At 50.2% G+C, this 16,230-nt stretch overlaps 5 protein-coding genes across 5 annotated transcripts; 3 read left to right on the top strand and 2 right to left on the bottom strand.

The window, feature by feature from the left end:
- Window positions 1–1,787: 1,787 nt before the first annotated feature.
- Window positions 1,788–3,922, top strand: AA0111_g8926 (Transcriptional activator of proteases; the record flags this gene model as incomplete). Its single annotated transcript, XM_028655427.1, has 3 exons — window positions 1,788–1,872; window positions 1,923–2,055; window positions 2,104–3,922. The coding sequence occupies 3 exons, from the start codon at window positions 1,788–1,790 to the stop codon at window positions 3,920–3,922; spliced, it is 2,037 nt and encodes a 678-aa protein (XP_028503425.1).
- A 16-nt stretch (window positions 3,923–3,938) lies between these two features.
- On the bottom strand, window positions 3,939–5,645 carry AA0111_g8927 (hypothetical protein; the record flags this gene model as incomplete). Its single annotated transcript, XM_028655428.1, has 2 exons — window positions 3,939–5,492; window positions 5,553–5,645. 2 exons carry the CDS (start codon window positions 5,643–5,645, stop codon window positions 3,939–3,941), a joined length of 1,647 nt encoding a protein of 548 aa, XP_028503424.1.
- A 576-nt stretch (window positions 5,646–6,221) lies between these two features.
- On the bottom strand, window positions 6,222–7,975 carry AA0111_g8928 (hypothetical protein; the record flags this gene model as incomplete). The annotated part of the gene is made up of 3 exons (XM_028655429.1): window positions 6,222–7,019; window positions 7,069–7,914; window positions 7,961–7,975. 3 exons carry the CDS (start codon window positions 7,973–7,975, stop codon window positions 6,222–6,224), a joined length of 1,659 nt encoding a protein of 552 aa, XP_028503409.1.
- Window positions 7,976–8,443: 468 nt separating this feature from the next.
- Window positions 8,444–9,809, top strand: AA0111_g8929 (hypothetical protein; the record flags this gene model as incomplete). The annotated part of the gene is made up of 3 exons (XM_028655430.1): window positions 8,444–8,540; window positions 8,588–8,814; window positions 8,868–9,809. 3 exons carry the CDS (start codon window positions 8,444–8,446, stop codon window positions 9,807–9,809), a joined length of 1,266 nt encoding a protein of 421 aa, XP_028503358.1.
- Window positions 9,810–10,819: 1,010 nt separating this feature from the next.
- AA0111_g8930 (hypothetical protein) lies at window positions 10,820–14,105 on the top strand (the record flags this gene model as incomplete). The annotated part of the gene is made up of 5 exons (XM_028655432.1): window positions 10,820–11,160; window positions 11,210–12,145; window positions 12,231–12,778; window positions 12,827–13,498; window positions 13,558–14,105. 5 exons carry the CDS (start codon window positions 10,820–10,822, stop codon window positions 14,103–14,105), a joined length of 3,045 nt encoding a protein of 1,014 aa, XP_028503353.1.
- Between the last annotated feature and the right edge of the window lie 2,125 nt (window positions 14,106–16,230).

Consider the following 16,230-nt stretch of genomic DNA (forward strand, 5'->3'; position numbering starts at 1 on the left):
ACAGACTTTACTTCTTACTTTCACTGGGCTGCCTTCAAAATCGACATGTGTACAATGCTTGTAGAAACAGCGGAAGCCGCTGGGATATCAATGCCAGTGTGTTTCTCGGCTTGGTCGATGGAAGTAGTGATGTCAACGCGGTATTGCCTAGATAGGAAGATAAAACCTAATTCTTCTTGTACTTAATGGACTAGTCATGCTCTAGTTACTTTGCAACACTCTCATCGGGGCGATAATTCGTTGGCGAACTGATTGTCTAAGGCACATCGTACTTGCATAGAAGAGTTCTCCTTGAGGTATCATCACCCTAATTCTATTTCTGCGTTGGCTTTTGATAACTGAGCGTCAATGCATTTCAACGTCTTCCTCAATGTACTCAAACATCTGCGCATTGCTCTCGAGTGCACAAGCAACATCGCCATGCCCTATAGAACTCCTTCCTCTTCTTGCGGTGTAAGCATGAATACTTCTAGGCCGCTCGCCAACTAAGTGCAATGACCTTCCGCCTCTGCCATAGCCATTCTGAGGAATGGACAGACAGCGTGAAACTGTTCACGCAAAATCCTGTCATCCTTTCAACAATTCTTTTTCCTCTATGTTCTGGGCTCCTTGAGCACCTGGGCGTCAGAAGCTACGAGCACTATCCCTGCAGTTCTGGGACTCGTTTAACTTGTGTTCAAACGAGACAGAGATATGGCGAAAGACGCACTGCTTGGTAACGGAGGACTTCCAGAGTCGATGTGAGTGTGGGCATTCCATCATGTAGAGATGATATCGTTGGCCAATTTGTGTTCGGAGGATCGTTCAGGAAGTACCGTCACAGCATGAAAACTGTTGTGGAGGTCTTCGTCATCCTAGAGTCGCGGCTGTCATAGAACATGACTGGATTTAATAGTGTGCTTTCGGTACGTTGAAGACGCCTATATCATCTCAAGAAAGTCCAAAGTGAAGTTCTTACAGAGCATCATCTCGTCACCTGTTCTACGCTCGAGGTCTATGAGGGCAAAGAGGAAGAAAGACAAATTTGTTTTAGTGAAAACGGCGAGAATGACCCCACTTGTGACAACGGTTGCCAAGGAGAATTCGGAAAAAGGTGATTGCTGAATGTTAAGGTAGTGCTGGCATGGGTTGTAGACTGCGTACTAATAGGAATAGTCTTGCATGATTCGTGCAGACTGGACGGTTGTGAATGACCTCGTGAAGCAACCTAAGGGCTGTTCCCTTAATGATAGATTTTGCAAGTCGTCTTCGAAAGCCCTGCTTGTAGTGCCCCCCTAATGCGATCGTAAGCAATCAAATCTAGATTTGTACGGCAGGATAGTCTATGCCAATGACCACAGCTTGACCGCTGCTTGTCTGACCAATAGAAAAGAAACAGCAAACCTCGGTCTGGAGCTGGATTTTCGCGGCTGGTGGTTATTTCCGAAAGCTGCGCTGTATGAGATTGCGTGCGCATCTCAGTGACAAAACCGTGTTGTCCATCGCAGCGTGGAGATTTTCCGCAATTTTGCCTTGAGCTCTCCAGCTAGCAGAGCAAGACCCTTGACGGGTAAACAGGATGTTGGTGTGGCACCTTAGCTCATGAACGGCTTGATGTGCATGAACCACCCCACTTTGCCGCTGATTTGGGTTAAGCGCTGATATCCCGCGATGGCTGGCTAGCCTCCTCACAATCTCATCATGTCACGAGCGCGAACGCGAGCACGGTGTCTTCAGCCTGAATGTCGTGTCGCGAAGATCTCTGACGGTTTCATCCTTTGCAGGTCCGATGGCATGGAATCTTGGATATGTCTCCACTGAAGCGTCCAAGTGAGGATGCGGATCATGAAGATGGACGCCGACCTGCACCGCGCACGCCGAGAATTAGAGCCTGTAAGTCAACGCGCCCCACTCTATCGCGACTCCTTGCCCATGCTGTATAGGTGCGGAGTGCAAACGGCACAAGATTAAGTGTGAACCTGTCGACAATGAAGCAAAGTGCGCAAAGTGCCTGCGGAGCGGAACTGAATGCGTCCCATACAATCTGAATCAACGACTACTAGACGAAGATGCTGCGTAAGTGCTCTGAATACGTGTCTTCAGCGCCGTCGCTAAGTAAACCAGTTGGAAATCCAATGCGACAGCCGAATTGGGGCAGCTGCGCTCGGCGGTGCAGCGTCTTCTTCAGCACAATAAACTTCCGAGCTTGGATAGTCCAGTCAGTCAGGGCTCGCCTCAACTGCCTTCAGGACGCACGCATAGTATGACCATCAGCCCGACAAACATGATGTCTGAAAATGGGCACTCTACGTTCGTCGTCCCACCACCTATGGATATGACGAGAGACACTTCTGTCGAGCGTGAGTCGGGCGAAGAATCCGGCTTGGTAACAGCGCCTATGAGGAGTCTATACGACCTTACGCGGATTCGGAATCTTCGGAGCAGCGTTCGGTGGAAGCCGAATTCCAACTCTGTTGAGGAGGACTTCATAGCTCAAGGTATCATACCTTTAGCGGAAGCTGAAGATCTCTTCCGACGGTATATGCAAGACATACGTCTTTACCTTTGGGCTGGTGTACTCTTCCCATATGACTCGTTGGAAGCAGCTCGCCGTCAGTCCACGCTTCTCACTGCGGCTGTGCTTACCATCTCAGCATTGCATACGCCTGGTCGAGACGAAGCGTTGCAAAAATGCTACAACATCTTTGTATCGTTAGTCTACAGCACCTTTCTTGCTCGGCCTCAGAACCTCGATGACATCCGTGCGTTAACTCTTGCTGCCTTCTATCTCTCCAACCTGAGCTGGAAATTAGCAGGACTTGCTGTGAGGAATGCCGTGGAGATGAACTTGCACATGTCTTACCAGAGGCTGATGCGAGGGCACGAAGAGCAGCGCGATAATGTCCGCCTATGGTATGCTTTATATGTATGCGACAAACAGTTCAGCATCGCATATGGACGCCCGTCTATCGTTCACGAAGACATCGCGATCAAGAACATCGAACAATTCCTCGACAGTCCAAAGACGACGCCAGGCGACATCAGATTGGGAGCTCAGGTTACTCTATTCAAGATATTGACAGAAGCATACATCGCTTATGGCAGCGATCCAGAACAACCACTTACGGAGCCTGATTTCCAGCAACTTCGCCTCTTCAACTTTGCAATCGAGCAGTGGCGACTTGCATGGCAGGCTAGATCCGCTGATAGCCCATCTATCGGATCATATCCATCAAAGGGTGTAGTGCTATACTATCACTTCGCTAGGTTTCAGCTCAACTCTCTGGCGCTACGTGCTCTGCCTCCACCCAGCGCTGCAACGTCCGAGTCGCTCTCTTACGACCGTCGCGAAGCAGCTAACATCGCCATCACCGCCGCCACAAGTACACTTACCCTCATCTTCGAAGAGCCAGATCTTCGCAAAGCAATGACTGCAGTCCCAATCTTCACGCACACTATGGTCGCATTCTGCGCTACATTTTTGCTGAAGATGGCGAAAACCTGGGGAGGTATGGCGCAAGTACAGTCGCCAGAGTGGGCGACGGAGCCCGTTGGACTAGGCCTCAATTTCAACATCAACCAAGTGCTCTCGCTGTCGCGACGATCGTCTTCCTTCCTAGCCAAGGTGGCAGAAAACCTGAACGAGAAACATATTACCACACACATCGTTCAAGGAATCAACGATCTGCTGAAACGACTCGATGTTGCTGGGACGCCTTCTGGCTCAGTCACACAAGGCGGCTTTCCAGCCGCATCGCCAGCTGCTACGCACATTTTTGATCCCGTCAAGGCCGCTACAGCGAGCAATGACGAAAGCGTCGATGCGACAAACGAATACAACATGTACGATCTGATTGGATCATACGGCTTCGGTTTCGACGAGACATTCCTGGGTCAAGTCGCTCCTACCAATTTGGACTTCTGGCAAACGGAGCCCTTCTGATAGGAAAGAATATAATTCATAATTTCGCACGTGTCGCTAGTTCCGTCATCTCTTCCTTCAGTACACGCTTCAAGATCTTACCGCTCGGACTTTTCGGTATAGCCGGCACGAAAACCACGCCGCCATTGAGCCTTTTGTACTTTGCCAGCTTTGCCTCGACCCAGCTCTTGACTTGTTGCTCCGTCAACACTTCATCTTTCCCTTTGACGACATATGCTCTAGGTACCTCCTCGTTACCGACACCTCCGTTGACTCCAATGACAGCGACATCTGCCACTCCTGGACATTCCAAAATCACTCCCTCTAGCTCCGCCGGCGCGACCTGAAAGCCGCGGACCTTGATGAGCTCCTTCTTTCGATCAACAATGTACCACAGTCTAGTTCTTCTATCACAATACAGCACATCTCCTGTCCTGAAGTAGCCTTCGCTATCAAAGTCTCGCTCTCGCGCCACGCCAACATATCCACTCGTGATAGTTGGTCCTCTCACCGCCAGCTCACCCCTCACATCGAAGTTCGTGATATCCTTTCCGTCATCATCCAGCAGCTTCACATCCAGGTTCGACAGAAACTTTCCCACACTGGCTGTGTCATCTATTTCAGGCCAGGGAAAGATGGACCCGAAACAGCTCACCTCCGTCATTCCCCAGATCTGTGTAAATGGTGATCCCGGTGGAAGTAGGTCTTGGAAGTGTTTCTGTGTGGTAGCGTCGAGATGCGCGGCTCCGCCAACCGCCCAACGCACACTTGCCAACATCCTCCTTTTTTCTGCTTTGGTCAACGGGACTGCTAGCATACTGGTTACCTGCGGGGGTACGAGCGTTAGATCTGTGATTGCATGCTTCTCCGCCATCTCAAGGAATGATCTAGGTTCGTACCGCCGCATGACAATCTGTTGTTGTCCCGCGCGAAGAGGGGAGAAGTGCGTCGACGGCGCAGTAGCAGCATGGAACATTGGCAGCGCAATGAGACGTTTGAGAAGATATGGCCGCGGATTCGCCTGGAAGACTAGTGTATGTTGCGCGATGAGGTTGTAATGCGACAGTTTCGCCAACTTGGGCAGCCCTGTCGTCCCGCTGGAGAAGAACAGACCGGCGATCGTACGCCGACTCGTCTCCAGTTCGTCGAAGCGCTGCCAATCTGCTTCGCCATGCATAAGCAGTGAACGCCAAGATGTTTTGTCGTCTGCCGCTTGTTGTGGTGGAGGATGAAAGGTAGTATCGTCTAACATCAAGATCTGTTCTCTAGGTAGACTACATTCTTCTGCGGCTACACTCATCCCATTTTCCAGCACTTCTGTATCGCAAATCACCATCTTTGCTGCGCTGCTCTTCAGCGCGTGTTCTATTTCCCATCTCGTATAACCTGGGTTTGTGCCTGTGTAGATTGCGCCTGCACCTATGATACCTAAGACGATGATGGGGTAGTAAATCGAGTTGAAGGCATGCACTAGTACGACATCGCCCGTCTGTATACCCGCATGTTTGAATCCGGCGATAAGTTGACGAATGAGAACATGGGCCTGTGCAGCGGTAATGTGGTGTGTTGGATTGCTGGCGTCGATATATATCTGAAGCCGCGTATTAGTATGGTGGGAACAATACAACGCGAGGGTACTTGGAGAGCGTACAGGTCTATCTTGATCGAAAAGTGGGTTGTCATACATCCACGACAGGATGTCTTTTGTAGGGATGGGTAGACATTTTTGGGCGAGAAAAGGCATCTTGACGACTGTGGTGTAGAATTCTAAGAAATGGTGTAGTAAAGACCCAGATTAATATGTCATCTTGGGCCCATGCCATTCTATAACTTCCCTGTCACTTGTTGCAGCAGGGCGTGTATGCATTCAACGCTATTTGCTGACTGCTTCTTGTGTTACTCAGCTTATCTCCTACGGATATAGCGTTGTTATATATGACTGGTGCCGAATCATGATGCCCAAACATTGGAACCTTACATTAGGTCTCCTGTCACGACTAAGGCGCGTCTATCGTCAGCGTAAGAAAAGCTTGGCTATTGCTTTTTGGTGCTTATCACCCCGGAGCAGCTGGGATGAGCACTAGCTGCGTTTGTAGAGAGTTTCAAGTCACGTCAATAATTTTGTGCACGTTCCTGCCAATTCCAGATGAGATTTACTCGAATTTGCGTTTGTTGATTCAAATCTGCTATTCCTCATCTTGTAGCCCACCTTAGGGATGAACTCCAACAACATCTCCAAGAGCAGTGATTTTCCGAACGCCCATAACAATAATCCTAAACGCCTTGACATGCGATCGTTTCTACAAATCACTCGCGCGTCTCACGCATCGTTGGCGCTTTGTCTCCCTATGACCCTTCCCGAATCCACAATGATCTGCGTATCAAGTTTCTTCCCAGTGTCACCATATTCCAACCGCTTCCACGTCACAATGCGTGCTTGATTTGTATCGATTTCGAAGACGCGTAATCGGCGGTGGTAATTGTTGTAGCCACCATAGCCTCCAAAACCACTGCCACCGGCGTAGCACATCCACAGTTCCGGATCGCCAGTCTCAGGTTCTTTGGAAAGCGAGCAGTAGTCGTTGACGTGATCGTGGCCACATGAGACGGCACTGATGTCGTATTCAACCAGGGCGTCTTTGAAGTGGGTGTTGAAAGCCGGGGCAGTGATGGGCTCAGTCCAGTTTCCAACACGTTCGTTTTCGACGTTGCCATATTCTGGAAGTGGGATATGGATGAAAGCCATGTTGAGATGCTTATGGGTGTAGTGGCTGTGCGCTTCCTTCAAGCCTTGAGCGGTGGTCTTGAACCAGTCGATTTGATTTGGCTTGAGCCAGTCGTAGCCACGGTAGTGGGTCTCGTCCGGCGAGTAAGAGTGTGTATCGAGGAAGTATAGGGTTAGGGCTGAGTGTTTGCTGCTGTGGGCTTGGATCTCTACAAAGTAGTTTCCGACGCCATCTATCGTGTTGGGACCGGGCTCGCTAACGGAGTAAGGTAGGGAGTCGTAGAGATCCATTTGCGCGTGGCGGGAGAGAGTGCCTTCGTCGTCGTGGTTGCCAAAGATGGCTGCGTATGGTATCTTGCGCTCTGCGAGTGGGTCGACTATCTTGAACAAGGCCTGGAAGTGGTTAGCTATCGTGTCACTCTTGGAATAGGAGGCACCCTACACTTTGGACATCGGGTGCTGTGTCGCCATTGACCTGGTCGCCGGACAAGACGACAAAGTCTGGCTTTTCATCATCGAGAACTCTCTCAACAAACTCTATGGTCCTAGGGTCGGCATCGCAGTGTCCGCCGTTGTGGCCTTTGGGCTCCGGGTCTCTGCAGTGGCCCAGGCCAGTGCTGAGATGCAGGTCGGATATCTGCATAATCTTGAATTTGCCATCCTTCCTAATCTTGGGCACAGGCTTCTCCACCTTGGCTGCCGGGCCTCTTCGTATGCTGAGGCGAGGATCTGTGCTCGCTTTGCCCGTCTCGAGATGCAGGGCTCCGTTCTTGACCAATTCCCAGCCAGGACGTGGCTCTACTGCATCAGCGCCAAACAGAATGTCAACGGCCGTTACTGCCTTCTTGGAGTCGCTCGCGTGACGCTTCAGCGAGCGCTTGATCCAGATGCCAGCTGGCCGTGACTCCCATTTCTCCGACGCCTGGGCCTTCTCGCCTACAGAGGGGTCAAGCTTGCCTGTGCGAACGTCGATGATGACCTTGTCTTCAGTCTTGAGCTCCTCTTCCCGCTTGCGCTTGATGTGGACGTATGACTTGGTAACCCATCCCGAACCGAGGTGCAAGTCCTTCTCAATGCGATGCCACTTCTTCTGGTCGAGCATACATTTGGAGAGTGGGTTGATTGTCGAACATGTCTGCACGGTGATATCGGTGATAATGAGGCCGTCGTGGTGCAGTGGCATGTGACTGTGGACAGATTGAGGGAGGACGCGGTAGCGATTATCGAGGAAGAATACGGTGACGGTGACGACGATGGTAAGGGCGATGAGCTGTATGCCCGTCCGTACCTGTGGTGGTTAGTGCAGACTAGGAAGACGCCGTCTCTGTACTCACTATGCGGCGCGTCATGGTGGAGGGTCTCGGGGGTGTGAGTAGTGGCGCATAGAGGCAGGGTCGAGTTCAGCAAGTGTGTGTTTCACAGCAGCGCGAGCTCAAGTCCATGACATGGAGGCGTTTGCTGGAGAGGTGAGGTCAAGCGTGTTGAGCGGCGCACATGTGTCTTGGAAGTGTGCAGGTGGTGCTCCATGGTGTTCTTGGCTAGGCCGAACCCTGGACTCTCAGATCGTCAATGGCGATGCAGGGATCAGAGTCACAACGCGTTCTTCTGCGCTTCATAACTGCCGATAGTGGAGTCTTGGTTGGCTCGAAGAGAACTAGAAGGTATAAACACAGCCTTGGAGTTCCACCTTCTGTGCAGGGCTGACCAGATACCTGTCTGGAGACGCCGGCACTCAGTGCCTGCCGTAGTCGCGGCTCGCTTCACGGTGCGGAGAAGGCGTCACCTCCGCATCTGCACATCTTTGCTCTGACAAAGCCATGCGATCTTCCTCCCTCCACCAGCTACGACGTGCTGCACTACACCCGCGTGCGCGACACTTTACGAGTAGCTCCTGCCTGTACCGCGCATTCCAAGGCAAGACCTCTGCTTCCACCACTCCGACTCGGCTCACAATCGCATAGATGGCGATGTTGTGCTCTTGCGCGAGGCCAAAGAGACTCAGGATGGCCGCCTCGTGAAGCTGCAGGCGCCCAAGTCGACGGGTACACATAGAGGCGTCATCAAGCATGAAGATGTAATTGGGAAAGAGCCGCGCCAGATTGTCCACTCCCACAAGGGCGCCTCCTTCCGCATCCACGACCCTACACTGGCCGAGTACGTTAGACTGACACCACGTCTTGTTACTCCAGTGCGTATTCTTATAGCCTCCTCGCACCGTCTACATATACTAACATCGACTAGATCTACCCTTCGGATACGAACCTCATTGTGTCCCTGCTCGACATTCACGTTGATACTCCCTCCACTAGCCCAAGCACCGAACCACCATTCGAGATACTCGAAGCTGGCACAGGCCACGGCGCCCTGACACTGCACCTCTCTCGCGCCATACACGCCGCCAATCCGCCGATTCCGAGGACACCTTCATATGTATCAACTGAGGAAGAACCCGAAGACGCAGTATACCTCGGCGAGTCTCTGTCAGACCTACAAGAGTCAGGGCTCGAATCATGGAAACAGGCTCGTCGCGCCATCGTACACACGCTGGACATATCTAGCAAGCATTCCAAACACGCAAAGAAGATTGTGGAAGGCTTCCGACATGGCATGTACGCGGGTAACGTCGACTTCCACGTGGGCGACGTATCCGAGTGGATAGCCAAACAAAGAGCCTCAAGGAAGACAGAAGAGCCCTTCTTAAGCCATGTCTTCTTAGACCTCCCCAACGCGACTAGCCACCTTGCCAACGTCGCTCCCACCTTGCACGCCAATGGCTTGCTCGCTGTCTTCAACCCAAGCGTCACCCAGATAGCCGAATGTGTCCAAACCATCCGCGAACAAAGACTGCCATATCTGCTTGATCAAGTCATTGAGCTTGGCGCAGGCACAATTCGCGAGTGGGATGTTCGCGCCGTCAAACCGAGAGCACCCAAACAGGATGCTCACACAAAGCAACCCTCCGAACCCTCGACTGACGAAACCACGGATTCAGAGTCAGGCCAAGCAGCACGCGATACTGAGCTGGCAGAAGAGTTGACCAAAGAAGATGACAAATGGGTCATGGTGTGTAGACCAAAGGTCGGCCACCAAGTTGTCGGAGGTGGCTTCCTGGGTCTATGGAGACGTATGGACAAGACTGGACCGGCAAAACTTGAAGATAAAGAGATCGTGATCGAGGAGTGAAAGTATAAATTAATCCCACCATCAGCTGCTTTTCGTCAGATCCGTGATATACAGTTTCACTGCTTCCACACATGCCGCTCACGTTTAGAGTCGTTCAAATTGATGGTAACATCTCTTTGCTTTTCATTTTGGATCCACGAAGTACCATGACCAGCGAGAGCAACACGGCTACAGTGAGCCAACATGTAATTGTGCGTCTGATAAATTTGAGATATGGGCCTACGAAGATCCAGGGTTGCGGCTTAGATATCTACAGCCTGGTTCCAAGGCATTTGTGAGAAAATCTATCGCACAGATCAACGGCAACAAAGGCGTTCGATCAGGACACCTGTGGAGGCTGTGGCATTGTCGAGGACGCTCAAGCTTCTGCGCTACCATCCCTGGTATGGCATCGAGTGGCTAGGCTTCCTACGATTGCGCCACATGTGTATCATGAGCGCTCCGGCTCATCATGCTCTTGCCAAGAAAGTGTGACATTAACAATTTCTTAACTGCATGATAACCGGGGCGAAATTGCCGAATACTTTCAGCCTTGTGCCGTCGATCTTCCATTATCCGCAAGGCATTCTCGTCCCATGCAGCCACATATATGCAACATGTACGTCAGACTCCTCGATGACCCAATTAAGAGCATACACGACTGATTAGCCCATGGAGAAGCCTTGTCCTCCCCAGAAGCAACGAATGAAAGGGTTTTGTGTCTATTCAGCCTTAGCTTGAACGTGCTGTTTTGAAGGGTTTGTTGGGACATTGCACGGTGCATTCATCCCCAGTATGTATTTCGCATAAGAGGACGCTTGTCTAGCCTTTGTAGCAGTATGATCTGATAGTTGCAGTCATCGGCGGAAACTACCAGTTCGATAGTCCTTAATGGCTATCGTCGCTCAGCCCTACCCTTCCCAGTCGCCTTGACCCGTCCCAGTGTGGGCACTCACGGTCTTAGTCATACGTGACCTCTTAACGACTATTTCTCTAAAAACTACAATACTGAGGATTACATCGAAACAGAGATGGACAATCTTGTATCGCAACCACAATACGCCTATGTCAAAGCAGTGCTACTGTTCCGGGAAGATTTGGACAGATTTGGAGATCATCATTTGGAGATTCGGAAGTTGAAAAAGCTCTTCAAGAGCCTGAGGTTTGAGACGCAGTCCTATCACATCTCTACCGATTATCCTCACAAAGTATTCGAACTTGTGCAGGATGAGCACGATTACTTCACACGAAAGAAGCGTGCTCTTGGTGCACCTTGCCTGTTTATCATCTATCATCTTGGGTATGCGGACAAATATGGTGGAGACTACACTGGGCGTGAGACTATGCAGCATATATGGAAGATCTGGCGGTCGTAAGTAAGCTGAAACGAGTAGATATGTCCTCTGTCTCACCACATACAGTCCCCGCGAAGGTGGACCATACCTCCAATGGTCCAGGATACAAAGAATGTTCAGCGAAGCCATCTTTGATATTCTTGTCATCTTAGATTGTTCGCATTTGATAATAGATGCTGCAATACGTTCGAGAGATCCTCACGATGGTCTCTACGGCCGAATTGAGTTACTTGCAGCCACAAGCAATACAGCTAAGACCGGACAACCAGAAGGCGGCTCTTTTACGAATGCGGTAACCACGACAATGAGAGACATGATCACGAAGTATGGTAGCATTGATATTGCTGAACTCCATGCCTTACTAGTGCAGCAAGCTTCTAATTCGTATACCGTTCCTATCTACGTCCCTCTTCGTGAAGGCGCCTCTGAGCAAACTCTCGTACTTGAAAGACTGCTAGGAGAGCAAGAACAGCGAGTGACAAATTGGAAAGAACCCATGATCTCCCACTCTTCAGCTGGCGGGTTCTTGTCAAGGCTGAACTCCCTCCCATACGCCGGAAAGGAGCCTTTCAGAAACGATACATCGTCACAACCCCCGGGCGGCGAAACCATCGACTCTTTAAATGATTTCAGTATTCTGAAGCAGCGACCTCGTTCGAAAAAGACGTTTCCAACCCGGAATATTCATACGACCAAGGCCGATAACTCTCATCTCCATCCAAATCTGAAAGGTGAACGTACGCGTTCCTTGCCGAAATCTGCGCTATCGTTGGACGAAATTCTGACGCCCTATTCCACGTTTACGATTGGACTGAGACTCGTCAAAGCTGTTGCCCAACGACTGATCAAAGACACAAAAGCGTTTGCTGATCTTGAACCCATAAGCCAAATTCCGCCTCTTGAAATTGGCACCTGGCTGGAGGTCTTCGCGTGGAGATTGCATGAAGAATCCACAACACCACTCGAATGGAAAGCATCAGTATGTCTCTTTGAGGAAAGCAGGTAAGTGCACACAAAATACATAGCCGATTACCCTGCTGCTTTTATCTGCTCATCAGGGGTTCATAAGCTGAGACCCGTTCCGTAGCACAATCTTCAGCTTTATATACGGAGGTGAGCCTCTTGAAGAAGAAGACTTTAGCGATCGAACAGATGCCACTGGACGCTCGCCACTTGGACCGGAACGGGAAGCTCCGATCTCCCCATCTCAAAGAGTCTACACATCGCAACTGGATGGATGCGAAGAATGGATCTTCAAGTCAGATGCCTACCGTTGGCTCCTCTCGAAGCTTGAGCTCGGAACTCAAGTCTACTATCCAGGTCCGAACATCAAGGACCAAATTGGATCGGACATACTTCGCACAGTTGTCTGGAAGATGCGTACCCAAAACTCAGCATCAACCGTTCGTTTGTGTTTGAGTGTATATTGGAAGCTGGCGAAGTACGTTGAGTCACTGGGAGTATCACCTTCTCTAGACATGTGGAACCACATGTTGTGTCTGACCGGCTCAAGCAATGACCTGCAGTCTGTAACCGTGGCTACATATCTCCGCCAAACATGGCCAACTACTGGTGAACGGCTGGAAGGTATGCTGTTGGAGTTCTTAAATTGCCAGGATGGTCAGGCATGTTCATGTATGTTCCCCAATAATCTCTATACTTCTCGCACTTATAAAATCTTAGATGTTCTTTCGCCTACACTTCGTGTAGGACTCGATGTTTTGTCCGTCAATACTTGCTTTATAAAGATTCATGGGAACCCATACACAATGCCAGAATTTGTGGAGCAGATCGCATGGCTAGCGGCAACCTTGAGCTTAACACCACCTCCCGAAACGCTAGTTATAGTGTCGCCGCGTATTCACATCTCATCGGTGGAAGCATCGACCAACCAAGATTCCAATGAAATCTGGATATCGGGTCACCTCAATTTCGACATCCAGGATGACAAGAAGCAGTTCAGTTTAGTCAAAGGTACTTGTTGGACCAAGCTATTTACGAACCCTGTCATAGTTAGCGGCTATCCTATACTACGAAAGTCAACGCCAGCTGCAGGTCTTGAGGCATCATTAGGCATTATGACTAGCCTCTTACAAGCCCAACAAGTGGTTCATCTGGAAAACAGAGTCATCATGAAAGGCTTCAACACATTGCTAGTTGCTACTGAGTTTGTTATGGATGGTGATATCATTATGTGGCATGCTTATACTAGCAGCAAACCAGGCAAGCGTATATCTTACTTTGACCCTCGGATAGAGAAAACGACATCAAACGAAAGAGATCTGCCTTTGCTCCGCTCACTGGGAAACCGTCATCATATCATTGGATGGTGCTCTGAAGCGGAAGACTTTTGCAGTAAGTCGAGACCCAGGAGTAGCACAGATACGACAGCTTGTTTCTAACCATGATACCAGGTCATCCTCAGGCTGATCTCAATATCTCCCCATCTGGAACATTGCCGTCCCCTTCGTACACTGTCATCGACCGTCTATACATTGAAGGAGGCATGTATGTGATAGGCGGCTTAAATGCACGTATCAACCAGAGAGAGCAGCCAATAATGTCTGGAGAGGCCCGCGATTTTTCCCAAGTGCTCGGTTGGTTAAATGAGCAGTTTGTCAACTTTTACGACGTGACAGACCGCAGAGCTTGGCTAGTAGATGGTGCTTCGGCACTACTCCACCTTGTCCGAATTTCTCTGCAATTGGATGAGACTAACCCTGACAGCACGTATGATTGGGTCTTTGACAAAAGCCAGCTGAAAGAAAACTGGATCGATCAGGGCGGGCGCGCTGCAGCAATACGCTCACTAAGAGATTGGGAGAACCGCGCGTTGCGTGTCTACATAAGAGACCGTTCCTTCGGAAATGGCCAGCCAGTCGACACGTACTCAACCTTTGGAAACAGGGTGGACAAGATACTCCATACCTTGAGCTTATTATCGAAGCCCGAACTCGTGTAGCTACAGAAGGAGGTACCAGGGTTACTCGAAGTTTGGACACCCGGAAAAGCATTGTGGGTTTCGACATCCTCGATATTGTCAAATCTCGTCCCCAGTTTGTTTCTCGTGTTGAGCGATTCAGTTCGGGAGAGAACGGCTGGGTCGATCTATTACCTACTATAGGTGTGCTCACGGTCTTTGGGAAGGGCTTCGGAGACCTCATTCGTCCTAGTAATGCTGACACTATGTGCGCGGCATGGCGATCCGTTCCTAAGGGTAGAAATCACTTGACCTCTTGCATTTCAACTCTTACATTGCTGTACAAGGAAAAGTTACATCAATGGGAACCTTGGCTGGAACGGGGAGGTTTAACGCACAAGTTTGACTGGGTGTCGCCATGTCGGCCTTTCGACTCGTGCCGGTGTTTAAAGGGTAAACAAACCGGAAAGCCAGAGCATCACGATCCAGCGCAGTACATTGTGTCCAAAACATTTTTGCGGATGCGAACATTGAAAGAAGTAGTCCCTGTTGAAACATCTTCCTTGACATCAACTGGCGCGGTTGTGTTTGTCAACCTCTCAAGTTCAGGTCGTCGCATTAAATCCAAGGTTGTCAAAGAGACCGAACACCACTTATAACAACTCACAGTGGGCACTGCATCGAGTAGCGGTAATGGAAGTCTGATAGCGTCGGCTAGCCAGTCCACCACAGCTCAGTCGTCAGACTCTACAAATGCAACCGAAACAAGCGCATATGTTGCAGATCAGACGACTGCTCAGGGCCAAAGTGGACCAGATGAGGACCAGGGCATATCGGCCAAGTGGAAAGAAAAGATGAAGAAAAGGCTGAAGACATTGTATCCATCTTAAAGGCGTCCGATCCTATTATCCAACGAAGCACGACATATGGAGAGAACACAGTACGACTTACACTGGGAGCTCAGGAATATTTCCAGGTTGTTGAAACTGACTGGTGGATTTCCTGAAGCACAATAGCGGCTTCTCGTTCTGTCTGATGCGATTCGATAAGATCGATCATGGTGAGACCAGCGGCATTTCGTTTGACGCCTTTGGTTGGACGTCTGGTCTGGTCTGAGTTGTTGGCGTTCTTTTCGAGTGCGAATTGCGCCGAGAACATTGTTCAGCTGTCCTGGCGCCTAAGTAACGTTCTTGTTCTTCAAGGTATCCAGTTACTATCGAATCCTCCAGCGTCTAACAGCGTTTGGTCGAAGGACGATGCACTATGTTTCCACGCATCCGCGATAAGAACGCAGTTTTGTTCTCATAGCCTGACTTCCTAGACTTGACCCACTAGGAGTACCTCGTTATTAGAAGTTTGGGTCGTTTTTTTGATTGCGCATGATCCTGATGACGTCACCGGCGTTGCGTGAATGGGTTTGTCTGACGCGTTCATTCGCGACTCCAACTCAGGTGTTCGCGGTTCACGCACTGCATATCGCCGCAGTTTATGGATGACCCGGCCTTCGATGTCGCCAGCTCGACGCGACAGTTCTCTCGAGGAACCAGCGGGCGGTGAAGGTTGTGGAAGAATGAAACATCGTAGTTACTGTTTATGGAAGCGAGAAAGGGGACTGCCGAGCAGGGATCATCGATAGCGAGGGCGTGTGGCAACAACGATATGGTTGTCGGGAAACAACTCAGCCATTTACTTTCAACCCTGTCATTCATGTATTTTCTTCCATCTCTCCTGGTTCGACTTTCGCTCTCATAGGGTACGATACTTGTTTGCAGAAGCGATAAAGGCTGGCGCGCTGTTGTTGAAGTCGCGACAGCTCCACAGTCGCGTCTTTGTTTCTTGATCACTGGCAATCACCTTGTATCGACCATCCCCACTACCCGACTACATACTCATCTGTGCCCCTCCACATCATGATTCGCATATAATTGTGCAAGCGCTCATTACTCATCACTTTCGCAAGATCCACGTCCACACATCTTCGATTGAACACCCTCACCTCGTCAACACAACCACGTTCACAACCAAACACCGATTGGATGGCCGCCAAATACGAGTCTGTAAAATGCAAATCATGTGCCAGAGTCCTGGCTGTGGTGTCTGAAACGGGACTCACACCGACAACATCGCCCGACACGCCACATGCAGGATGCAGTACATGTCAACAATT

Source organism: Alternaria arborescens (genome assembly GCF_004154835.1).
Source record: "Alternaria arborescens strain FERA 675 chromosome Unknown contig_24, whole genome shotgun sequence".
NCBI lineage: Eukaryota > Fungi > Ascomycota > Dothideomycetes > Pleosporales > Pleosporaceae > Alternaria > Alternaria arborescens.